At 36.5% G+C, this 26,494-nt stretch overlaps 1 protein-coding gene across 4 annotated transcripts in view; it reads left to right on the top strand.

The window, feature by feature from the left end:
- LOC129276694 (5-oxoprolinase-like) overlaps positions 1–26,494 on the top strand; it is a 47,823-nt gene that overhangs the window by 18,761 nt on the left and 2,568 nt on the right. For 3 of the 4 annotated variants that reach the window (XM_064095282.1, XM_064095279.1, XM_064095281.1), the window contains 16 exons: positions 24–136; positions 9,082–9,252; positions 10,308–10,584; positions 11,265–11,441; positions 11,787–11,924; positions 12,810–12,920; positions 14,020–14,121; positions 15,031–15,205; positions 15,777–15,886; positions 17,591–17,812; positions 18,244–18,378; positions 21,041–21,190; positions 22,800–22,874; positions 24,200–24,282; positions 25,553–25,713; positions 26,325–26,422. In XM_064095282.1, the coding sequence (XP_063951352.1) occupies positions 24–136; positions 9,082–9,252; positions 10,308–10,584; positions 11,265–11,441; positions 11,787–11,924; positions 12,810–12,920; positions 14,020–14,121; positions 15,031–15,205; positions 15,777–15,886; positions 17,591–17,812; positions 18,244–18,378; positions 21,041–21,190; positions 22,800–22,874; positions 24,200–24,282; positions 25,553–25,713; positions 26,325–26,422 (2,298 nt within the window). The remainder of the gene's footprint in view (positions 1–23; positions 137–9,081; positions 9,253–10,307; positions 10,585–11,264; positions 11,442–11,786; positions 11,925–12,809; positions 12,921–14,019; positions 14,122–15,030; positions 15,206–15,776; positions 15,887–17,590; positions 17,813–18,243; positions 18,379–21,040; positions 21,191–22,799; positions 22,875–24,199; positions 24,283–25,552; positions 25,714–26,324; positions 26,423–26,494) is intronic. The other variant, XM_064095283.1, reaches the window with a different exon arrangement.

Genomic DNA, 26,494 nt, shown 5'->3' with positions numbered 1-26,494 from the left:
GTTCATGCATATCCAATAAATAGGCTAAAGGCCATGACACATCTGCTCATGTGTTGGCCTGCTTCGGTGGGGCTGGAGGCCAGCATGCTTGTGCAATAGCTCGATCTCTGGGTATGTCAACCGTCTTTATACACAGGTAGGCACTGCTAAGGGGGAATCCCCTTGGTATGTATTCCAAGGTTTGTATTGTTTTCATTGCATGTCATCAGTTTGTATAAAGCATGGATGGCATTGAAAGCTATAAAGCATGGCTTCTCCACAACTGCTTTATCAAAGATAACATGGTATTGTAGAATTGTGCAATATTCTTAAATTGCTGTTTGGTCAAATAGTCCAGGAAAAATAAGGTTTGACCTCAAACAAATTGCAACAGAAATTTTTTCACCACAATGCATTTCCATGAAGTCCCCAAAATGACATACTAAAAGTCCAGAAAAATCCAAGTGGTGGAAAGACGTCTAATTTGCATAAATCCAAAATGGCGGCCATCGTGAGAACTTTTCATGATTATTAATAGTAGTACAAACACTAGTCTGATCATAGCACCTTTAAAAATAATGATTAAAGCATCAAAAGTTCACCAGTGTTATATCTTACCATAGGCTTCATTCTAAAATTAGAATGCAAGTCAGATTTGACCTCTGATGACCTCTAGAGGTCAATGACCTTTAGGTCAATGACCTCAAAATATCAGAAAATTGATGATTTGCATCATTAGTTCATGATAAATATGGTTATAATGCAAAACAAAATTCAATATTGACTTTCAGGGTATCCTGATATTCTAGAATGAAGTTTGTGTATTATAAGTTTTAACCTATGACCCCGGAGCACAGGCAAAGGTCAATGACCTTAACATATTCGAATATTGACACTTAGCATCAGTGGTTTATGAAATATAGGCCTCTTGTGTAAAATTGCAGTACAATTTATTTCAGCATGAAAATATTGTAATGCATTTCCATGAAGTCTCCAAAATGACGTACTAAAAGTCCAGAAAAATCCATGTCGTGGAAGGACGTCTAATTTGCATAAATCCAAAATGGCGGCCATCGTGAGTATTTTTCATATTTATTAATAGTAGTACTAATACTGATCTAATCATAGCTCTTTCAAAAATTATGATTAAAGCATTAAACTTTCACCAATTGGTATTATATTTTACCATATGCTTGATTTCAAAATTAGGATGCAAGTCAGATTTGACCTATGCTGACCTCTAGAGGTCAATGACCTTATGTTAAATGACCTTAAAAATCAGACAACTTATGTTTTGCATCATTAGCTCATAATAAAAATGGTTTTAATGCAAACAAAATTATTAAATATTAAAGGTATCCTGATATTCTAGAAAGAATTTGGTGGGTTTTAAGATTTGACCTTTGACCCTGCAGAGCTAGAAAAGGTCAATGTCCTTAATATTGTGGAGTATTGATGCTCATTGCTCACTGTTTTATGATAGGCTTAAATAGGCCTATCATGTAAAAAAAATGCAATACTATTTATTTCAACACAGTGCATTTCCATGAAGTCTCTAAAATGACATACACGAAGCAAAAGTCCAGAAAAACCCAAGTGGTGGAAAGGCGTCTAATTTGCATATATATATATCCAAAGTGATCCAAAATGATTAATCGTAGAAGTACACACACTGGTCTGATCATAACACTAAAATTATGATTAAAGCATTGAACTTTCACCCATGTTATATTTTATCATAGGTTTTATTAAAAAAAATCGGATATAAGTCGGATTTGATGTCTGCTGAACTGATTATTGACGTCGAAATATCATAAAAATTGATGTTTTGCATCATGAGTTCGTTATAAACATTGTTAATTTGTGAGAATAGTTAATTTTAACTTATAAAGTCAAAAAGGGGCCTAAGCTTTCGATCCTAGCAGAATCTTCGTCGGAGGCAAAATGACGTCATTTTGCCTCCGACGAAGATTCTGCTAGGATCGAAAGCTTAGGCCCCTTTTTGACTTTATAATTTACTCCATTGGCTCTCTTTTATTAGATAAGCAGTTTTCAGCAGCTTCTTTTTGCCATTAATTTTAACTTGTAAGGTCCTTTTATATTCATGAGAAAATAGATGAGTATTACAAGTTGTGGCCTTTAACCACGAGGGCTTCAAAGGTCACTGGATTTAAAATATGAAACTTAACTAGTTTACTAAAACCAGCTTCTGCTGAATAGAGCAACCCGGTACAAGCCACAGCAAAGTGAATATCTTCCATGGTACCAATCGCTTTGCAGCACGCTTTGCTATACAGTCACATTTTCCAGAAATTTGGAGGAAGGGTAGAGTAATTTCTATCCTCAAATCTGGGCAAGATCCAAATGTGCCTAAAAGCTTCAGGCCGATCCCCCTACTATGATATCTCTACAAGCTACTTAAGCATCTCATCCTGAACAAAAGATGGTCCAATTATAGAACAGCATCCTATTCCTAACCAGGCTGGTTTTTAACTTGGGAAATAATATACAGGCTAGGTTTTGAACCAGACTCAGTTAACTGAGGACAGTTAAGTAACTAACGGGTGTAGAACATTTTGTTGAATTAACAACTGCATCTGACACTGTGGTCTACTCATATAATGGTACAACACATTGAAGACATTCATCTGACCAAACTCATCAAACTTCTACTAGAAAACAGATATCTCTTGATGGAGCCCAACAGGAAGACCAGCTGTAAAGAATTCAAAAGAATTGACTCTTTCAAGGTAATGTTCTCGCTCGAGTCCCGTCTTCTTCTAACCCAACCAAGACAAAGGTTAGCTTGTTTCATCCCCACAATCCTCATGCTTGGAGGAAACTCAAAACAACCTATGGTTGGGATTCCCTTATAGAACTGCAACCATGCAATTTATCTTGGTGTCACTAATGATCAGTCACATTAAGATGAAGGGGGAAGTGAGGATCCATAACAACCTTGTCAGGAACTGACAAACTCCTCCTGGAAGCCAGTACTCTGCTACAGAGTATGCATGTCCCGTCTTGGACCTACATCTAGACTATAATTGGGAATATCACACACTATCTAAGGCCAAAAAAAGTGAAGTCTGTATGTCCTGTCAGGTATTACCCATCTTATGCAGATCAGTAGGTAGCACCACAGAGCTCTTAGCAAAGCGAAGATACCGTCCATCCATTCTTTGATACCAAACTAATTGAAAAAAACTAAAATCTAGGAAACATATTTTTAATTCTGTCCAACCTCTGACAGAGTCACCATTAGGACTATTAAAGTGCAAGTTATGGGAAGAGAAGGGCAGTGTCATCCAGCATCATTGTGAGCTGCACCTCCCTTCTAAAGGGCAACTACACCAAGTTACAATCTAGATAGGAAAACTTCCATATCTGTCGGGGAGTTAACATAGATTATAACAGCAAAATTTTAATTGAGGCATTTCACGTATCATGTCAAACCTACCCAATGCTCTAACCTCAGTCAGGAATGTACTAGCCAAAAAAGACCTGGGGTCTGTTTTACTCATGCAACTTTACCATTGTGTCAGTTGTTGTAACATGGCTCAGCGGCCAATCAAAATCAAGGTAACCATGGTAGTTGCCATCGTGGCAAAGTACAGCAGTTGTAACTTTATGAAACGGGCCCCTGATGACTACAAAAAAAAGGCTGTGCTATAGTCCAGGTCTAACATTGTCTAATCAAATATCTGACATTGATTTGTAGGGCCTACATGTCGACGATGGGCACAAAATATTAATTTTTAGATAGTCAGAATAATTAAGAGGATATTGCTGAGTATTGCATGTTTTAACCCTTGACATCTGAGGGCCTTTAGAGGTAATTTTCAGAGGCCAATGACCTCAAAGTATGAGAATGTTAGTACTTAGCATCATTGGTTCATAAAAAACAAGGCTATCGTATACAAATGATACAGTTTTGTTATTTTTCAACAGATCATTTGGGTTAAGTTGCAGATCTCAGCATTTGACTGCTGAGAAAAGTGAAGGTCAATTATCTCAATTATCAGTGAATGCCGAGTACCAACATTTTTACATTTTAAGGACAATCATCTTTAGAGGTCTTCAAATTTCAAAACTCAAAGCCTGTAGCAATTATCTCTTGAATTTCCAGGCACATAAGAGTTGATATGACAAATATTTTAACACGAACATGCGAATCAAGAACTATCGATACAAAACATCAATATGCTGATATTTCAAAGTCGTTGACCTTGAGGTCATTGCCCCGTAGAGGTTAGCAAAGGTCAAATTTGACTTCTATGCTAATTCTAAAAGGGCGTTTATGACAGAATATAACCACGGAGCTACTCACCAGTGACTGTTTAAGGCGTTCATTTTTAAAAGGGTTATGATACATCAGTTTTTCTACTGTACCTGGAATGGGATAATCATGTAACATTCTAACGATGACAGCCATTTTGGATTTATGCCAATTGGCATCTTTCCACCTCTTGGATTTTACTGGACTTAAAGTATATCATCTTGGAAACTCCATGGAAATACATTGTGTTGAAATAAAATGTATTGCAATATTTTTACGTGAAAGCCTTGTATATCATTAACCAGTCAGTGTCAATATTCTATAACCTATAGCTCATTGACCTTTGTCATCTCTCCAGACAGTGTCAGAGGTCAGAACTTCAATTTACAAAATACTCTCTAGATTAACAGGCTCGATACCTTGAAAGTCAATAAAACATATTTATTTTGCATTTAAACATTATTTTATGAAATAATGATGCAAAACATCAATTGTCTGATATTTCAAAGTCATTGACCTATGCTCTGACCAGTGTTGGTACTGCTACTATAGTAACCATGAAAAATTATAACGATGACCTCCATTTTTTATTTATGCAAATTAGATGTCTTTCCACTACATTGATATTTCTGGACTTTTAGTATGTCATTTTGCAGACTTCATGGAAATTCATTGTGCTGAAATAAATTATATTGCAATTTTTACAGGAGATGTCTGTTTATCATAAACTACTGAAGCTAAGTATCAATATTCTAACATGTTAAAGTTATTGACCTTTGCCAGGTCAAAGGTCAGAATCTATAATACACAAAATTCTTTCTAGAAAAACAGGATACCTTGAAAGTTAATATTGAATGATTTCGTTTGCTTTATAAATATTATAATATTCATCATGAACTAAAAATGTAAAACATCAATTTTCTGATATTATGAGGTCGTTGACCTTAAGGTCATTGACCTCTAGAGGTCAGGAGAGGTTAAATCTAATTTTAAATGAAGGCTATGGTAAGATGAAACCTATGGCAAGTGAAAGTGAAATACTTTAATCATAATTTTTAAAAGTGCTATGATTATACCAGTGTTTGTACTACTATAAGTAATCATGAAAAATTCTCATGATGGCGGCCATTTTGAATTTATGCAAATTAGACGTCTTTCCACGACATGGATTTTTCTGGACTTTTAGTATGTCATTTTGGGGACTTAAGGGAAATGCATTGCAGTGAAAAAAATTGTTGCAATCTGTTTGCGGTTGACCCCCCAAATCAGTTATTTTTCCTGGACAATAGAGCTAACACAATTTTTACAAATTTGAAATGAAATGTGGTTGCGTTTATTTCGATACACACTTTACAACATGATATATCCAGAGGCGTGGCTTCGTCAGCCCCCTCCCCCCCCCCCCCCCCCCGAGAGGGCTAGGCCTTGATTTGGCAGCACTTTTTATGTAGCTGACAGAGAAACGGCTAATCTTATCTCTCCAAGTGGTTAAAAAAGAGTAGATAAATACATACAATTTTTAACTATACACTATACATTATACATATAGTCTTCGAAAATGCATACAAAAGCGACATTTGTGAAATTTGAGTAGTCAACTTTGATACCTTATAAATTTATTAAAAAGAAAGAGATCAAGTTAGAATTTCATCCACATGCTAATTGTATATCAATAAGGTTTTCTGGAACATTTCTAGGTAATTGCTTTATTTTTCTCAGATTTATGTAAAATCATGTATTTCCTAATTTTTTAATTTTTGGGAAAAATGACAAAATATTAAGTTTTCCACTTAAAATATCATCCAAATGACCTATTTATCCCGTATAAATAGAACCAAATTGTAGGAAATTTATTTCTGCTTCATATGACACCAATTTTGTGGCAATTAAATGTTCATGTCAAAATCTATGTACAAAAATTCAAATTTTCTGAAAATTTGGCGGCCATTTTGGATTTATGCAAATTAGGCGTCTTTCCACCACTGGGATTTTTCTGGACTTTTAGTATGTCATTTTGGGGACTTCAGGGAAATGCATTGTGGTGAAAAAAATTCTGTTGCAATTTGTTTGAGGTTTACCCCCCAAATCGGCTATTTTTCCTGGACTAAAATCCTTTCAAAGCTTATTGCAAGTCTTGATTATTAAGTTCGTGCTAAAGCAAAAGATTGAGCGTTGCATCATGCTTTTGTATAATGAACAATTAATGAGCATTTATGTGGGCAGTAGCACATCATAAATTGTAGGGTCATGCTAGCGGGTGACTCATTGGAGGAAAGAATAGTTGCTTTCTAACATGAAAAACAGGTTTAGGTGAATGCTGTCTTAGGACGTTCCCAGAAGCAGACACATTGGAGGACAAAAAAACGAACATTTGTGCATCAAGCTGTGACCAATTTAAGATCTGATGCACAGGTTTCCTATTGTTATGCCCAGCACTGTGATGTCATCTGAGAACGCTCTATTGATAGTGGGATTGCATGTGCATGCTACACTTAAGCCTATTTGAATATTGCCAAATCACATTAACAGGAAACTGTTGTTTGCCGGCTTCTTCTGTTCAAATCCCCTCCATGCTAAAAACTGATGACATGCATCTTATTGTCAGAGGACTACAGGTCCAAAGCATCAATGTCAGGATCTACAGGAAGGGCTGAGGAGTTTGAACTTTGACCCCATGACCCCAAACTATGATCAGATATCTCTCTCACTCTATGTTTGACAGGGAGCAGGTCATGATACCTCCCGTCATGTGATCTCTTGTTTTGGCGGTGCCGGGGGTCAACATGCCTGTGCTATGGCCAGGTCATTAGGGGTTGGTACAATTTTTATTCATAGGTAGGTACTTGATGACCACCCATAGCTGACAATGCATCCATTGATATTAAAAGCAAAATGCTACAGAAGCTATAAAGTGCCATCGACTTGACGAGATGTCATGATTTTTTATCTTGTCATATCTTTACTATGTCAAGTTGACTGATAAAAAGTTATATGTTGACATAGAAAGATAATATCCACCACATACATTGTCACGTTGACATACTGCTGTTAATAAGTTGATTTGGCAAGGTAGCGTAGCAGGAAAAAATATTTCGCCATATAGTCAAGTCAATGGCTTTCATAAAATGCCTCTAATCATCTGCAATAACGTATGTATGAATAAAGCAATCATCAATAGCATGTCATTAAAGTAGGTAACCCAACTGAGACTTTCACGTAACCCTAAAAATCCATGGATATGTTTAGATTTGTCAGTCGGGGGGGGGGGTTATTAAGTTTTGGTTTATATATTCTTAATTTTAGTATTCCTAACGATAGCACTTGAAAAGAATTCTGGTCTGAAAAATGAGTTCTCATGTATTTTGTTGTTTTGAAGTCTGACATGCACTTACATATTGTTGCGTAAATTCGTAACCGCGTACTCGGGTGCTGCAAATTTGGTCTCAGAAGTTGCACAAGACTTGAGAAAAAATTATCATGAAATGATGTGGTGTGATTCACAAATGGGGCATATTTGTTAAGGGTGGGGTGGGGGGTATTCTGGTCTTTACAACATTACAATTTGCAATCAATTATTAAATGCCAATGACCAATCATGATCACCATTGCATGTGCCATTTGTTAAAAGCACCGACCAGAAACCAATCAGAATTGTTCCTTCAGATTTGCAATTAATTAATTGCAAATTTTTGTGTTGCATGGTCCAGGTTCCTGCAACATAAATTTCAAGACTGATCATGTGGCTGTTTTTTACCAATAAATTTTGCAATAAATAAATTGATTTGATTTAGATAAAATTGATCTATCACTTGTGAATTTGCATTGAAATTTGCAATTGATAGTAAATAATGTCATACGACACCCCCTTAAAGTCTTGATTTCATTGATGATCAACCAGTATCTTCTGAACTTGTTTTGACCAATGTTGTGTATGATGCTTCCTCTACTATACAAAACTGGAAATTTGAGTGCAATATTTAGTCTGCTTGGGAAATGCCCCTGAAGTTTCAAGACGGGACTGAATATCATTGCATACACCATGCATGTACATGTAACTGTGGGTAGGTATCATTTTCATTCAAAGGCCATAATCATCCTACTGCCCTTCCTGCAGCCTTGCTTATATGATGCACATGAACAGTATCCTCATCAATGATGTAGTCTGTCAATTCACCAAATTGGATGAGTCAGAAATGAAAACTTTGGCATTGGTGATTCCAGTGCGCATGTTGCATATATATGTGTATGCATTTAGCTACAAATATTCCTTTTTACATTCATTGGATGGTGATTTCTTAATCTGTTGGAGTTTGATTGTCATCTTGAAATTACAATGAGTTCTGGGTGCTAAATATTCATGCCTATCACTAAAAATTACTGTATTTTGTAATATATGTGGCTCAACTAGCATTGTGCTAGTCCCAGTCACCATTTTGGTCCCATTTACCATTGTATGTTTCTTATATGTGTGTGTAACTATTATGTAAATTTTTTTCATTACCTAAATATACCTAAAAATATTGTTGGTAAAAAAATAAATCAAATCAAATTAAAAAAAAACACAAGTTTATCTCTTATCGGGATGTAACACAAAATAACTCAACTGTCATTCTTCTTTCACATTCTACCCCCCTTTTCTTTCACTTTTTCTTTTGTTCTTTCTAATCACAATCTTCTATTCCTACACACCCTTTCTTCCTCAGTTTCAGACACACCCTCCTTCTTTTCCTCCCTTCCTCTTTCCATACGCAACCCCTTCCCTCTATCTTTCACTTTATCTCCTCATTCCTTCATTAATCCTGTCACCTCTTCTCTCCCTCCAGGTACTCCGGTATCCTCTCTGCCTATGGCATGGCCCTGGCTGATGTGGTGCACGATACTCAGGAACCCTGCGCTGATTCCTATGAGCCATCAGCATTCAAGCATATAGATGAACGAATAGAAGTGTTGAGAGAGCAGTGCATTGAGGAACTCACAAAGGAAGGCTTTGCAAGGTATGTGTATAAGTTATTGATCATCATTGCAATCAACTTGTGGATGATAGAACTTTTTCCAAGGTTCAGGGTTTGTAATTGAGTTTTACAGTCATTTGTCAATCAGATATGACTGTTTATATCTTTGACTGACTTTTTGACAAAGATGTGACCAGGGCCCCGTCTTACAAAGAGTTACGATTGATCCGATCAATCGCAACTATGGACGGCCAGCAACGTCAACATCTATTATGCATGTTTGTTCAAAATATTTTCTAACTATGATGTATATTCATGCATTCATTGTTTTCTTTAAAATTTACTGTGCTTCTCTTTGTTTACAAAGGACATTGTGCAAATTTCCTGTAGAAAAAATTGTGGTATGGATAGATTTCCATAGAGTTACGATTGTTCCAATCAATCGTAACTCTTTGTAAGACGGGACCCAGGGCTCTGCATCAATCTGTAAATTCATATAGCTTGGATTATATGCGCATGTCACAATACCCAGTTCTGTTCGTAATACTCCCTGACAATGCCCTTATTCATTTGCAGTTTACTCTATCGTTACTGCTTTCTGTTGAGATTTTCTTCAATAATCTTGTCTCCCTTGGCTAATGTCCTTAATGATGTGCAAATTATGTTCATATCTATTCGACAAGACAGTGTTATGAATGTGGAAATAACTTCGAAATGGAAAGTTGATTAACTGGACTTTATCTCCATTAACTTCGTAATTCAATCTATAAATCATATAAATATTAATATAATAAAATTTACAATTTAACAGAATTTTACAGATTAATATTCTGACACTGATAAGACACTTAATGTTGGTAGTGCCAAAACCTCAATTAATCGATCCACTGATCTCGTGACATGCGACACATGTTCAAAACTTAAGATCCATTCTAAAATTGCATATTTCAGAATTAAATACTCAGGAACAAGGAACAATCTGGACAGTATTAATCATGACAAAGGACTGATCTGATTTCAGTCTGAATTTTCCTATGAAGAGTGCTTTTGATAAACTATTTTTGGGGGGACTTCCCCCTTCTGTCTCCTTCACATAGAGACCACATAGAGACCGAACCCTACCTCCACATGAGATACAACAGAACGGATTGCGCCCTCATGTGTTCCGCTGCGTCCTTCCCTGCGACAGGCTCGACAAGCAGTCATGGGGATTTCCTTGCTTCCTTCATGGCAAGGTATAAGAGAGAGTTTGGCTTCGTCATCCCAGAAAGAAGGGTTTGTGTGGATGATATCAGAGTCCGAGGGGTGGGAAAAACATTGATTCCTCTGGACGCTAAGAAGAATCCAACAGGAGCTCCACCAAGGGTTGAAAAGGTAATGTGTAATGGTAGTGTATATTTTTATGACATGATTGAATCAATGCAGGATATTGATAGGGAGTAACAGAATCAAATGAAAGCTTTACTATGATCATTTTCAAATTGGCGACATTATTGCTTTTTTCTTGCTATATTTCTCAATGAAAATGCTAATAATATTGATGTCTTTAGGCACATAGGGCATCTCACTGCCAGATGCGTCCCTATAAATGATTTTGAAAACGACAGACAAGTTCAGAAAAGGGAAGAAAGATGCTGACAATCTTTAAACTAAATCATTCAAAATATTTTTAAATAAGTATGCTATTAAAGGTGGATTAAACTTGGATGAAGAAGAGTTTTCCTACTTTACATTTCCTTTTGAAATTCATGTATAAGAAATTGAGAAAGCAATCGATAAAGATTTACTTTAATGTGAAGTTGAATATATGTTGATTTGCATAGAATAGCAGCTGTTCTAGCATTAAATTCATAGCGTGATTTTGATGATCTGGTTATCCTTTTCATTCCAGTATTTGTAAAACATACTGATGCAATATAAAGTTGGCATAATATGTGTAGAATTGGTTAATTAGAATCATTGCATCTATAGATATTTTGTATGATTTTTTTTAGCTGAAGCGCAAAGTGACCACTTACATTATTGTTCATTTTGTGTGTCTCCCCTCCCATCAGATGATAAAATGCTACTTTGAAGAGGGATCGCTGGATACGGCCGTTTATCTCCTTGACGACCTGTCATGTGACCACACCATCATAGGCCCCGCCATCTTGATTGAGAAGAACAGTACTATTCTGGTTGAAAATAATTGTGTCGCTACCTTCACAGAGAACGGAGATGTGAAGATACAGGTACGGTCAAAATGATGAATAATCAATGTGGTAAATTGCTGATTGGTCTACACTCACTTCATGTTCTTTCATTTTCGTCTCAATTCACATGGATATACTGAACTTGGTCCGCATGACCTCGCTGTGGTATATCCATTGGCTCATCTCGCACATCATTCCTTATTTTGCCTTGTGTACACATGCTTATGTGCTTTACTTATATAATTTGCACAGTAGCTGGTTTGATTCATATTGTGTTGACATGTCGAATTTTTGAATATAGCATAATTGTATAATATAACTTATCTTTTCTATTATTATCATTATATGTACCAAGGAATCATAATTTACTTATTGTCTAATCAGGTTGGAAGTGATGATCTCAAAGCGATTGGTACTGACCTTGATGCTATCCAGCTTTCCATCTTCTCTCATCGGTTCATGAGCACTGCGGAACAGATGGGTAGAGTCCTTCAAAGAACATCCATATCCACCAACATCAAGGTAAGAGGGATCATTTCATGAAACAATTAGCGAGTGAATATTGTTATAAGCTATTGAAAATCATGCATCTGATTGGTTGAGAGCAGATAAGTCAGAGAAAATCATTGAAATTTTTTTTTTTATAAAACTCTCCTCTGGGTCCCGTTTCATAAAGGACTTTCAACTGTTGTAACTTTGCCATTATGGCAATTACCATGGTGACCGGGCTCAGTAGCCAATCAGAATCAAGGTTACCATGGTGGTTGTCATATTGGCAAAGTTACAACAGTTGCAACTCTTTATGAAATGGGTCCCAGGTCTAAGTTTCTTTCAGGGCTGGAGGCGAGGCTATGAGTTTCAAAATAAGAGCCCTATTTCATAAAGAATATCAACTATTGTAACTTTGGTAAATATCATTGTAATATGACTCAACATCCAATTTTTATCAAGGTTTCCATGGGAGTTGCCATAATAGCAAAGTTATAATAGTTGTCACTCTTTATGAAACTGGCCACAAAACAAAAGTTACTTTGATGCCATACACAATGATGGACGTGAATTGGTGGTATTTGAAATATTGGATGTTCATGAAGCTGGATTAAAACTGATGAGTTGATTCGTCATAAGGCCGGCTTCAATTACATCCCTTATTTCTGTCAATGACTTCTATGGTGTGTGTGAAGGTTTGGTTGTATTATATTGAAACATTGCTGGTAATAAAGATGTTGCACCCTTTTGTTCAGCATACCGTTCTTCCCTCTCCTGTATCAAGTGGGTGTATTTAGCCATGGGGGTTCACAGTGACTTGTAGAGATCCCCCTGCCCTTTCATTGTTAATCAATGTTGCAGTTAAGGTAGGGAAGTATGGAATCCAGTAAGATCCCTTTCCATTGTTTTGCTGTTTAGGAGCGGCTTGACTTCTCTTGTGCTATGTTCGGATATGATGGAGGTCTGGTTGCGAATGCACCCCACATCCCTGTCCATCTAGGTGCAATGCAGAAGACTGTCCAATATCAGGTATTCTAGAAGAACTGAATGTACTTTTGGTGGATGAATGGATAGATTGCAAGAGTTAATGACTGAATTATTGATTGATTGATTGATTGGTTTATTCATCCATCCATCCATCCATTCATCTATCCATTCATTCATCCATCCATTCATTTATTTATTCATTCGTTCAATTATTCATTCAATCATTGGCTAATTGCTTTGATTAATTGATTGATTCATCTATTCCTCCATCCATTTATGCATTCATTTACTAATTTAGTTGATTTATTTATTGAATGATTGATCAATAAATTGATTTATGAATGGAATAGTGAATTTATTCATTCTTCCTGCATTTATTTGTTCTTTCATTGACTGATTGATATGATCAATTGGTAAATAGATTGATTGATTGGCTGATTGATCACCTAATTGATTGATATAATGAATGATTGGTTGATTGGGTGATTTGGTGGTTGGGCAGGTGATCAATTGATTGATTGTTTGGTTGATGAATTAATGGATAGATCGGTTGATTGATCTATTGATCAATTTGTTGATAGATTTATTGATTGAAGGATTAATGGCTGGATTGATTAATAATAAGTAATAGTAACGGTATATTAACCCAGGGTAGCCACTTCAGTTCCGAAAACTGATAGATTTATTGATTGAAGGATTAATGGATGGCTTGATTAATAATAATAATAATGGTATATTAACCCAGGGTAGCCACTTCAGTTCCGAAAACTGTTCTCCCAGCGGGCCCTGCTATTATTATTACCTGACTAAGCTAGGCTACCGATTCAGGTGCACACAACTTTTTGAGCAATTATTTCCTGCCGGTACCCATTTCCCTCACCTGGGTTGAGTGCAGCACAGTGTGGATAAATTTCTTGCTGAAGGAAAACACGCCACGGCTAGGATTCGAACCCACGACCCTCTGTTTGAAAGGCGAGAGTCAGAACCACTAGACCACGGCGCTTGATTGAACGATTCATTGAATGACTAGAGCAATTCATCCATTCATTTATCTATTGAATTGATTGGTGTAAGTCAAACCTCTGTCCAAAATCTGGCCCATGTTACATATTTCCCATGTATCTTTGTTTCCTTTCTATAGATGGAATCATTAGGTGATGACTTGAAGGAAGGGGAAGTGATCCTATCAAACCATCCTGCTGCTGGTGGCAGCCATCTCCCTGATCTCACCGTCATCACTCCGGTAAGAAAGCAAATATTCTAATAACGGAACAACAATTTATCCATGTTATGATCTTGTGAAGCCCTCCTCAAACTTTGATTTTTGTCTCGCCTGCACAGCAGAGGGAGATTATGATATAGGCGCTGCTTTCCGACGACGGCAGTGGTGGCGTCAACAACATTGAAATCTTACCCAAGTTTAAGTCGTTAAAATTTCATATCTTGAGTATATGAACCCGTTCCATGAAACTTGGACATAAGGGTTATCAAGTATCACTGATCATCTTGCATGAGTTTCAGGTCATATGATCAAGGTCGAAGGTCATTAGGGTTAATGGACTTTGACCATGTTGGGGGTCTCAACTTTGAAAATTTACCCAAGCTTAATTTTGGGGGAATATCGTAATAACTCAGAAAGTATATGAATCTAGTTCATGAAATGTGGACAAAAGGGCAATCAAGTATCACTGACACCATTTTCCAATCAAATACTCTGCTTATCTTTTGTGTTAAATTGGTATCCTTTTTTTCTTCCTTCTTTCATGTTAAAATGTATTTTGTACTCTTCAGTTTTCTCCCTTTTTAACCAAATAGTGTATATGTCTGTTGATTTGTGATTATTTGTCATCAAATGTTTTTGTTTTTTTTTATTTGGAAATATAGTCTACTTTATACTTTTTCGTTTTGCACGAGTTTCAGGTCAGATAATCAAGGTCAAAGGTCATTTAGGGTCAATGAACTTAGTATTTGATTATCATATTAATTGCGATTTTTGTTAATGATTAATCATCTTAGTTGTTTTCCAAGACAGCACTGTTACTGCATGTATATTGAATTGTGTAATGCAGGTACAGGGGCATTCCACTTGTTCCTTTATATGAATTCAACTGATTTTAGTGATATCAAGGGTGTATTTATTGGCAATTTCTAGGTATTTTATCCTGGCCAGCCGCGCCCAGTGTTCTATGTAGCCAGCAGAGGGCATCATGCAGACATAGGGGGAGCCTCGCCAGGATCCATGCCTCCATTCTCCAAGTCAATATTTGAGGAAGGAGCCGTCTTCTTCTCCTTCAAGCTTGTCAAAGAAGGTGTCTTCCAAGAAGAAGGTATTGTGACTTTAAGAATGCGAAGCAAAGATCTCTAGTATATAGTGAAATAATTATATAAATTTTGGGAGAAAATATAGGAAGTGTTTTGTAAGAAAGTGGTCTTCATGGACAGGTTTATTGGAATGCGTATTCAATAATTAGAAACTGTATTAAAGGGACTCTGAAAATGCTATTGAGAACAATTTTAAGGTGATTTATGTTCTGGGTGTAGAAGGCACAAATGTTCCTGAGATATTGGAACATTTCTTTAGTCAACTTGATATGAATTATTTTGGGCAATTCCATAAAATGATAGACTTCTTATTCTTCCAACCCCCTCTATTTTCGCTTCACTTCTTTAACTACTCTTGAGCCATGATCATTTTGGAGCAGTACATTACCTTTCATGTGAAGCACCAAGCAGAGAGAAATAATTTCAGGAAGTTCCCTCATATAAGTGGTTGGGTGTACGTATTTAATGGAACAGCCCATTCATTTAGTTTATCCAGCGTTGACATTTTTTTTTTTGGGGGGGGGGGTAGTTTTTAATTTAGTAAGGTAATTCTAATTGATTTTGTCTCAATTTCAGCTGTGACAGCAGAACTAATGAAGCCAGCTCAGTACCCAGGATGCACTGGGACAAGGAATCTCCATGACAACCTAAGTGACCTCCGTGCACAAGTTGCAGCCAACCACAAGGTACTGTTTTTTTTTATTCAGAAATTTCATTAAAGTGGACAAGTAAGTTACACGGGACTTAGCGCACAAATAAAGACAAGTTCATGCACCAGAATATATACCCCACATTTTCCATTGTGTTCAAACAAAGTGAGACTCAAATTTCCTGTAGCTCTAATAAAATTTGGACTGATAACCCGCCTAGCATTTATATGCAAGTTAAGGATGTTAAAGACAAGAATTTTAATCTACAATGATTGAATCTCAACTGTAGCTGATTTGAATTAAAAAAAGAATGAGAAGATGATTTAGCCTTAGAACATGAACCAGTCGTTCAGGTAGTTGCACATAACTGAAGTTCAGCTGTCACCTGTGCATTTTTAGCTTTCAGTTGCATATTGTCTAAACGAAGACTAACATAGAGACCTTGTGTTCTCACCAAGCTTGAGACTTCTTGGCGGATTTTGAAATTGGGGAATTTTTTTTCCTCATTTAAATTATTTTTATACGCCCGTCCTAGGACGGGACGTATTATGGTATCACGCTCAGTGTCCGTCCGTCCGTCCGTTAACTTTTCCTTGTAAACACGATAACTTCAGTTTGACTTAACCTAGGCTCTTTTAATTTGGTGTGTATGGTACTAGCATAGATCCCAGGAAGCCTATTGATTTTGAGGTCAAAGGTCAAGGTCACAGTGACAAATTTTCATCTTACCCTTCTGCAGTCCTTGTAAACGCGATAACTTCAGTTTAACTTAACCTAGGCTCATATAATTTGGTGTGTATGATACTAGCATGGATCCCAGGAAGCCTATTGATTTTGAGGTCCAAAGGTCAAGGTCACAGTGACAAATTTTCATCTTACCCTTCTGCAGTCCTTGTAAACGCGATAACTTCAGTTTAACTTAACCTAGGCTCATATAATTTGGTGTGTATGATACTAGCATGGATCCCAGGAAGCCTATTGATTTTGAGGTCCAAAGGTCAAGGTCACAGTGACATGTTTTCATCTTACCCTTCTGCAGTCCTTGTAAACGCGATAACTTCAGTTTAACTTAACCTAGGCTCATATAATTTGGTGTGTATGATACTAGCATGGATCCCGGGAAGCATATTGATTTTGAGGTCAAAAGGTCAAGGTCACACTGACATGTTTTCATCTTACCTTTCTGCAGTCCTTGTAAATGTGATAACTTCAGTTTAACTTAACCTAGGCTCATATAATTTGGTGTGTATGATACTAGCATGGATCCCAGGAAGCCTATTAATTTTGAGGTCCAAAGGTCAAGGTCACAGTGACATGTTTTCATCTTACCCTTCTGCAGTCCTTGTAAACGCGATAACTTCAGTTTAACTTAACCTAGGCTCATATAATTTAGTGTGTATGATACTTGCATAGATCCTCGCAATTCTATTGCTTTTGAGGCCATAAGGTCAAAGGTGAAGTTGCCACCTTACACTTTTCTTGCTTGACCGATAACTCCATTTTCTGCGTTACAGACGGGCGTGTTATGTGCTTGCCTTAGCGACACTCTTAGGCATCTTTAAACCTCTGTATTTCCTCAGTTTATCATCAAATCAAACAAATCATCAATCACTACACCATTCATATCTGCCAAAGCATAGCCAGGATTTCTGTCTTCCCGACCTAATTTACCAGGCTGGATGTCGAATGTATCATCCAAGATATCCATTGTAACATTGTCCTTGCTTTGTATTTCCTCAGGGTATAATCTTGATCAAACAACTCATTGATTACTACACCCTGCCAGTGATCCAAGCCTATATGAAGCACATCCAGAATAACGCTGAGATCGCGGTCAGGGACATGCTCAAAGAGATTGGTCAAAAGACCCTTAGAGAGACCGGTCAAACCCACCTTGCTGCCATTGACCATCTTGACGACGGGTCGCGAATCGCTCTGAAAGTGGACATCAACATTGAAAAGGTGAGTTATTAATAAAAGTAATGCAGTTTTTATTGTAGCGTAACCGGGCTTTGCTGAGGTATCGTTATTCCGTTTTGCAGTCTCTCAAGAACTTGGTCCACGATTCTTGTCGCTCTTACATCTCATTTTCAGCAGATTCTCCCACAAAAGTATATTGTGCCATGTGATATATTCTCTCTCTCCCTCTCATACCTTTGACATCATTTTGCGTCATATTGCTGACTCACCTCAAACGATGCAACATGGCATACCTTTGATAAAGGTAACTTGTAACTTTATTCAGAGCTTACATTTTACAACCGCAGCTCCCAGCGAACTGACATGCTTTTTGGGTTCAACAACAGTAAAAAATATATTGCCCTCTACGATCAAACTAAGCAATAAACTTCAAGGTACAAACTCATTATATTACAATGTTCTGATGTTCTCAGGGAACTGCAACATTTGACTTTAGTGGTACCGGTCCTGAGGTTTATGGAAACCTGAATGCACCCTCTGCTGTTTGTCTATCAGCAGTCATCTACTGTCTACGATGCATGGTCGGACATGATATACCACTCAATCAGGTGAGCTAATCAGTAGAATTACCATTGGGAGGGGGGATTGGGTGTTTCACAAAGATTTAAGTGTGATTTAGAGTCGCCGCACTTCAATTCCCAGTTGCGTACGGTATACAGTGCGTATAAAAAAAAACGGGACAGATTTGAAAAGTCTATAAAATTTTAGTTTCAAATAATGATGTCTATATTTTGGTGTTAATAGATGCTCTAAGGTCTTATCTTTGAAATGCAATTTAAAAAAATAAATTTTATTCATGCTTGACCGAACACGGGACGTTTTTGTTGGGGGTTCAAAAAGAGGCTTGCGCCAGAATTGCAGAATATGTGTAATACAATGATCAGACTTCTTGCTAATCAGGAGACTTCCTCTTGACCTTTTCATTATCTGTGCCACAATTTTCGAATTATGTTGTCAAATTTCATTTACAAAGTTATTTATTTAATTGAATTATTTTGTTTTTTCATTTAAACTTCTCTTACCTTTTAATTTTCCTTCATAAGTAACTGAGAAAAGAAGATTTTTTTTGTTAACCCAAGCAAGAAGATTTGAATTATTAATTGGGAAAACTTGTGATTATTAAAATCGTTTTATTATGTGAAACAAATTATGTTATGTACCTTTAAAAGACATGAATCTATTTTTCAATGGGTCATTAATTCGTTGACCAAGTTTAATTGCTTGACAGGAAACACAGGAAGGGATTCATGTCTTTCAATGACAATGGTGTATTGAGTCAATTTTGAAGGAGCTAGATATGGCAGATCGGGTAAAATGTATTAAAAAGTTGTGAGCGAGCGAAGTGAGCACGCAAATATTCCCACTTTTTTTATTACAATATCAAATTTTGTGATAGATTTTGACATAATATTCAGCAAATAATATCATATTTTACTTTCTATTTTTCCTTTTATTTCCTGTCCGTTTTTTTTCTTGGTCATGATTTTTTTAATTGAGGGGGGGGGGGAGCAACCCGAGCGCCCGCCCATCTGTGTGGCTTTGTTCAAAAGGCACCATAACCTTTGTAGCACATAATGAAAGGATTTGAATAAAAAATCCATGCTCTCCCATAATTCGGTTGAAAAAAATAATTTTAGCTTGAAGAAGGAATATTCAAAGCTAACAGAGAGCATATTAAAAAGAAATAACAGAATAATTCAATCAAATAAATAGATCTGAAAATGAATTTTGACCGCATGATTTGAAAATTATGGCAAAGATAATGAAAAGGTTAAGAGGAAGTCTGCTAATTAGCAAGAAGTCCGATCATCATATTACTCATATTCTGCAATTCTGGCGCAAGCCTCTTTTTGAACCCCCAACAAAAACGTCCCGTGTTCGTTCAAGCATGAACAAAACTAAATTTTTTTAATAGTATTTGAAAGACAAGACCTTAGAGCACCGATTAACACCAAAATATAGACATAATAATTTGAAACTAAAATTTTATAGACTTTTCAAATCTGTCCCTTTTTTTTTGATACGCACTGTATAACGCATCATACTGGTCAGATCATATGCATGGGACGCACACTACCGCATAGCCTTCAATCAGATTACGTGTTAAATATCATTTGTGCTTCACACTGAACTCTTTGTGAAACACCCCCTTGGTCTTCCTCTTCTTTGCCCACTTCCTGTTTGGTCTCATCCCACATGGTCTATGGCCTATTCTATCTACAACATAATAAATACATGTTAAACAGGGCTTGCTGGGAGAAAAAAATGTCAGAGCCAAAAAGGTTACCATTGGTAAAATTGGATATAATCATTTTTATTATTACTACAATCAGTTCATCTAACCATTTGGTCTAGTTGTAATTGTTATTAATCCCATTTAGCATTTTGTCCATTGTACAATGAGGCTTTACCCAGAGTATCTGATATCTACTTGGTGTAGCATCACTTTATTCTATATGATTAGGTGAATTGTGTATGGACCAAATTTGACCACACTGCGAATAATTAATAGTGGACATTGAACCATTTGGGCATTAGGCTATTTGACATTAAGACTAAGTGAGTAGTAGACCAAGTGGAATGTAGACCGAACAGCAATTAGACCAAATTGAAAGTAGACTGAATGGCCCGTATTCTGAAGTCGGGTTTAACTTAAACTCAGGTTTAAAGTTGTGGTTTAAAAGTATGGATGGCCAATTGTAAATCGCCAACAGTAGAGATATCATATTTCAGCTCATTTGGCTCTCAAAATCATTCATAATTGTCTAGGAAGTATAAATAGGTGATTGTCTTCACCATCGATGAATCAGGAAAGAGCACAGTAAACATAAAAGACATACAACTTAATAAAAATTTTGACACTTGGCTTCCCATAATTTTAGCACAGAGTTAGACCATGGTCTAAGTTAAACATGACTTCAGAATACGGGCCATTATGTTTAAACGATCTTTCTCCACTTGTTAGGTGGCAATTCACACACTGCCATAGAGAACCAAAGTCATGATGTCACAAAAAACCTATTTTCCATTTCAACTTTTATCATACCATATGTTTGTAGATATACGTCCACAGCCCATATTTGGTGGGAACTCATTAGTACTTAATTAGCCCCACTGCAGCCAATGTATTATCTGCAATAATACATTGATTTCAGTAAGACAGAGATGCTGATTTTTTATTAAAATTCTTGTCATGAATCTATTCGATAGGGTTGCCTGAACCCGATCAAGATCATCATTCCGGAGGGTATTCTACTCAACCCTACCCACAATGCAGCAGTCATCGGTGGTAACGTAGAAACATCGCAGAGGATTGTAGATGTCATACTCAAAGCGTTCCAAGTCTGTGCTGCCTCACAGGTATACAAGAAATATTGACTGATTTTTTTTGGGGGGGGGGGCAGGGGTGTGAGAGTTCAGATTTTTTTTTTTTTTTTCAGCTTAATTTCAGCTTATTTTTGGCCTTCCTCTGTACAAAAAGTATGGGAGCTCTTTCTATTTCAGACTTTTTCAACACTCTTTAGCTTTTTTTCAGATCTTTTTATTTGTGCCCACTCACACCCCTGGGGGGGGGGGGGGATTATGTAGAAATTAAAATATCCACAATTTCTCACATTACTGCAATTTCAAAGTTCCACAATCTAACAATAGGTAATTTCAGGTTCATTTTCCATATCTAGAAACTGTCCAAACTGCTTATATTATTTACTCATAAAGAGATTATGTCCATAATGGTAAGATTATTCATAATGTAATGTATGCATATAAGTGATTTGTTTTGTCATATGCATGTTTTACCAGGAATTTTGCCAGGGTGCAGTTCCTTTAGGCACCTCCTCAAATGTCAGAGCTGTGTCTATCCTGTAGGAATCCTGCAAGCAGCTCTTCATTACAAAACTCACCATAGACAAAACAATGGTGACTGTAGGAAAGCTGCAATGAAAAGACGCATTGCATCCTTATATTGGGATTCCTCCTAAAAGACATGGCATAGACTTTTGACAAGTCACCTCGGGGGTAAAATTTGTAAGAAAAATGACTGAATTTCAAGTATTGTCATCGTTTGTCAACTGGAGGCTATATATACAAGTATATTATTTGTTTGTAGCCTTTATGTTAACGGGTATTCACTCTCACTTATAAATGTATTAATTGTTTTATATGTTTAATATGGAATTTTGATGTTTATTGACTTGAAGTTGTGAAAAAAAAAAAATCAAATATTCAATTCATTTATTTATTCTTTTCCATTAAAAAACAACAAAATATGTACATTTGAGATGCACATGTATATACAAATAAATAGATCAAATACATAAGCATAGTAAATTAATATTGTAAGTAATAGAAATAAATGGAAAATGGAACACCTGTAGAAAGCTTTTTTTAAAAAGTTTGTAAATGACAAAATATGGATAAATAAAGACGAACTTGAACTTGAAATACTTTTAGGCTCAATATCATTCCCATATTGATTTTAGGAACTGATTCACTGATGAATTTGGAATAGATAGAATCCGTGGAATCATCAAGAATATGAGAAATCTGTATTATTTCTAACCATGAACAAAAGGCCACTAAGCCAAATTTCTGTGGTGCTTGCCACCAGCGCTGATGAGTCTATGGCAAAATGCACGCTCCCAGATAGCCCTGCATGGAAAGAGAAAGCAGAGTCGAAATACAGGATAAAAGCTGGATTTTATTACAAAGAACGTTATTATACCGTCCACTGATACCTACGGAAATTTATGCAATACACACCCTGTCCCTTCATACGGTTCTGAAAATCAATATTTTAAACAGAATTTGTGTAATACCCGCCCTGATTTGGAAGTAGAATACAGAATAATTCTGAAAAATTATTCAGTGAAATTCCTTTTCTTAGTGCAATTTATGCAGATTTTAAATATAGGATTCAAATCCATGGTCCTATTTTGCTAATTTTTACATTTCCTTTTTGTATTTACAGGGAACCATGAACAACTTCACGTTGGGAGATGAAGATGTTGGATACTACGAAACAATAGCAGGAGGGGCTGGTGCTGTAAGTTTGCATAATTTACTAGTTATAGTATTTGATTTGCAAGATATTCATAACAAAGATGAATAACTACGGGGGGAGGGGGGTTTCAGTAGCTAAAGTTGAATTGAATTTGATTTAATTTATTTCCGTTAAGAACAAATAACAATACATATAAAATGATACATGTGAAATTGACAAAAGAAAACATGAGGATGGCCCTACTCAGCAGCATCATCATGGTGCTGCTGGTCTACCGGGGGTCCTCATATGAAAATAACATACCAAGACAACAAGAAATCAAACTAATCGGTTATAACATACACCCCTCCCTCCCCCTACGCTAACACACTCTACACTTTGATATAATGGTTATTGAAAATAGCAGAGAATAATGTAAAGTCTTCAGTTGCAACTTTGTGCACTTTCCTGTATCCATATTTCTGCTTTTTGCTTGTTTATATGTAACTTATTTTTACTTTTGGGCTCCTTTTCTCGACATGAAAAAAAATTTATCTGGATTTGTTGGGCATTGTGGGTAAAGCAAAAAGTTCATAGACCTGTCTGGTAAATCTATCTTTATTGAAGCAGGTACATTTTCTTTTTCAAGTGGAGAAAAGGCCTATAAAATCATAGATAATTTCAATATGAATTATTCAATAACTTATTCTTGGCTTATCCATTGGTATTACCGGTAAATTATTTTTAAGTAAGTCTGAAGATCTATCTATTAGATCTAGATAGACTGAAAATAATCTGTCAGAGTCAAGAAAAAAGGGAATGTTCTTCATTTTCTCGATAGTTTCCAACTATATAAAGATCATTTCAAGATGATATGGAAAATACATGACTGTTTCTTGGATGTAAAGATGTGTAATGTGAAACTTCAGCAACTATCGTGAAAGGATTTTTTTTCCTGTACAGTTAAATGGTTGTAAAAATAGAAAATGTTTATGCTATAATGGTTTTATTGGTCTAACTTACAGATTTTACATCAAATTTGAGTTTGATTGGGTGCCCAACCTTTGTATTTATGTCTTCTTAAGTCGGGAATGACCTAAAAAGTTCAGGATATATTCTGTCGGCTGCTTTGTTTAAAGTAAATGCTCAAAGGGGCCATTTTTAGTTAAAATAAAGAAATTGCCATGAGATGGTGCTAGATGACAAATTCAAACTGTAACTGCTGAAAAAATGCCAGATTTAAATCCTAAAGGCTGACAAAAACATTCAATGACTACTACATGTTTGTAATATTGGAATGTTATGACACTTGAGTCTAATTCACATTACTGACCCTTTATCCAAGCTTTAAAAGGCTTTAATTTTTCTTAAAACCTCTTTCATTTCAGGGTCCCACGTGGCACGGTAGGAGTGGTGTCCATGTTCATATGACCAACACCAGGATCACTGATCCAGAGATATTTGAAAGAAGGTGAGGATACAACTGATGAAGCGCCCTCTGGAGGTGCTTCACAAAGAGTCAAGTCAGACTAGAGTACCAACATGCAAATCATTGATGATAAGGTTTATTTTCTAGAGTAGAATGAAAGATTCCATACATGTTTCAGGGTACTTATTACAGATATAACGAAAAGATGTTTTGATTAATTGGGTTCCAAAAAGCTTTATTTGATTTGAATGTATATGAGCTAGAAACATTTTGCATGAGAGATAAATGCTAAGGTGTTTTAAAACATGTTTGTACTTTAATTACATAATAATGATATTCCACTTTTATGTAGCATTTGATAGATTGGAACCACATTTTCTAAGCGATCTACAGATAATTCTATTAGGCCGGTCATCAGATCCTGGGGGCCGTTTCATAAAGCTGTTCATAAGTTAAGAACGACTGGTGATCCTTTTTTACGCGCTAAACCATCCCCTATGGTGTATATTATTTACGAAAAGAAAGGATCACCAGTCATTCTTAAAGTCGTTCTTATCTTACGAACAGCTTTATGAAACACCCACCTGGCATACCGGCACACAATATATGCACTTCTCTCCCTGGAGAGATTTCCAACAAGATTTTTTCAACCTCATTTGCTGGGCATACTACATAGGTTTTCGCATCCTTCCCACTTAATACCTGGTTTGAGGGTGGCACATTATGGAGGGATGCTTTGCCAAAGGATGCAAGGCTGCGGTGGGATTTGAAAATGCAACCCTCTGATTACAAGGCGAGAGTCAAAACCACTTCACCACAACGCGTTCTGATTTCAGGTCAAATGTAATTGCCATATACAACCATGTGCCTTACATGACCCCTTCTCTCTTGGGCCAAACATTGCTATGCAGCTGTACAGTGTCAAGGCTGGTTTTTAATGAGATGATCAACATAGTCCATTGAAAAAGACATCTGTAAAGGCCTATAGAAAGGTATTTTGATGGTGGATGTAAAACATGTTGGGGAGAGTTAATAAGTGCACTATAATGTAAACAAACGGTTAGCGATGATCTGCCTGCAATGGCCCGAGATATTGATAATGTTATTCTACTTGATTTAAGATTGAAATTCATGTCCAGAATTCTGTCAGAATTTAGATAAGACCAAAATGAAATTTCAAATAAAAAATTATGACTTCATATTTATGAAATACCTGTACCCCAGGACCGTGATGTATCCTTTTTAACTGATCATATCTTCATGTTTGAATATGTTTGAATGAATGTTTCCTTATTCAACTTTTTTTTCAAAGATATCCTGTCGTATTGAAGCAGTTCCAGTTGAACCCTGGCACCGGAGGAGCAGGGCAATTCCGGGGCGGGGATGGGGTCGTCCGAGAGGTCCTCTTTAGACGACCTTTGACCATCGCACTCCTGAGTGAACGCAGGTCTTTTAGACCCTATGGAATGAAAGGTAGCTAAAATATCCCAATCTCTTTCAGCAGTCATAATAATAATGATAATATTAATGATAGACATTTATATTGTGACACCATTCAAGAAATAATCTATTTCGAGGTGCACTAAAAGTATAACGGTATATACTTTGAGAAAGTAATGAGACTGTGATCTTAATCATGGTCGTGATAGGAATGTTTATATGTGGAGTATCCCTCAAGGAATGTTTTTAATTCATCACTCTTTCCCAGACAACATGAAATTATTGTATCAGTTTCCCATATCAAGGCCCTAAAGGTAGAGCCAATCGATTCATGATGGGGAAGATTTCTTTGATCGATTGCATTGACTATAATTGTGTATGATAATTGTAGCCTAAAACAAGGCTCTGTCTGTTATGTTTATATCAAACGCCTGCCGACCGAAAAATAGACTAATTGTGAAAGGTCGGGTGAACGCAATCTGAGCCACATAGCCTTTAGGAGCCTGGCTTGGATTTCTTATGTTAACCGTTGTTTCAGACCCACGATCACTACCTGAGAGGAAGCGGCCAATCAGCGAGCTTCTGTTCCTCCTTCTCCTCATCTTTCCGTCGTTATTATCACTATCATTCATCTCTTCTTGTAGGTGGCTGTGAAGGAATGCCAGGAAGTAACCATTTTATCTTTGCCAATGGTCATACCATCAATCTAGGAGGCAAGAATACCATCGATGTGAAGGCTGGGGTAAGAGATACTCTCTTAATGAAAGGGGACTGATCCTCAAGGAGCTCAATCACATTCTGGGCATCCTGCCAT

The sequence above is a fragment of the Lytechinus pictus genome, chromosome 2, assembly GCF_037042905.1.
Source record: "Lytechinus pictus isolate F3 Inbred chromosome 2, Lp3.0, whole genome shotgun sequence".
Lineage (NCBI taxonomy): Eukaryota > Metazoa > Echinodermata > Echinoidea > Temnopleuroida > Toxopneustidae > Lytechinus > Lytechinus pictus.
This window is presented reverse-complemented; position numbering and strand designations above follow the sequence as displayed.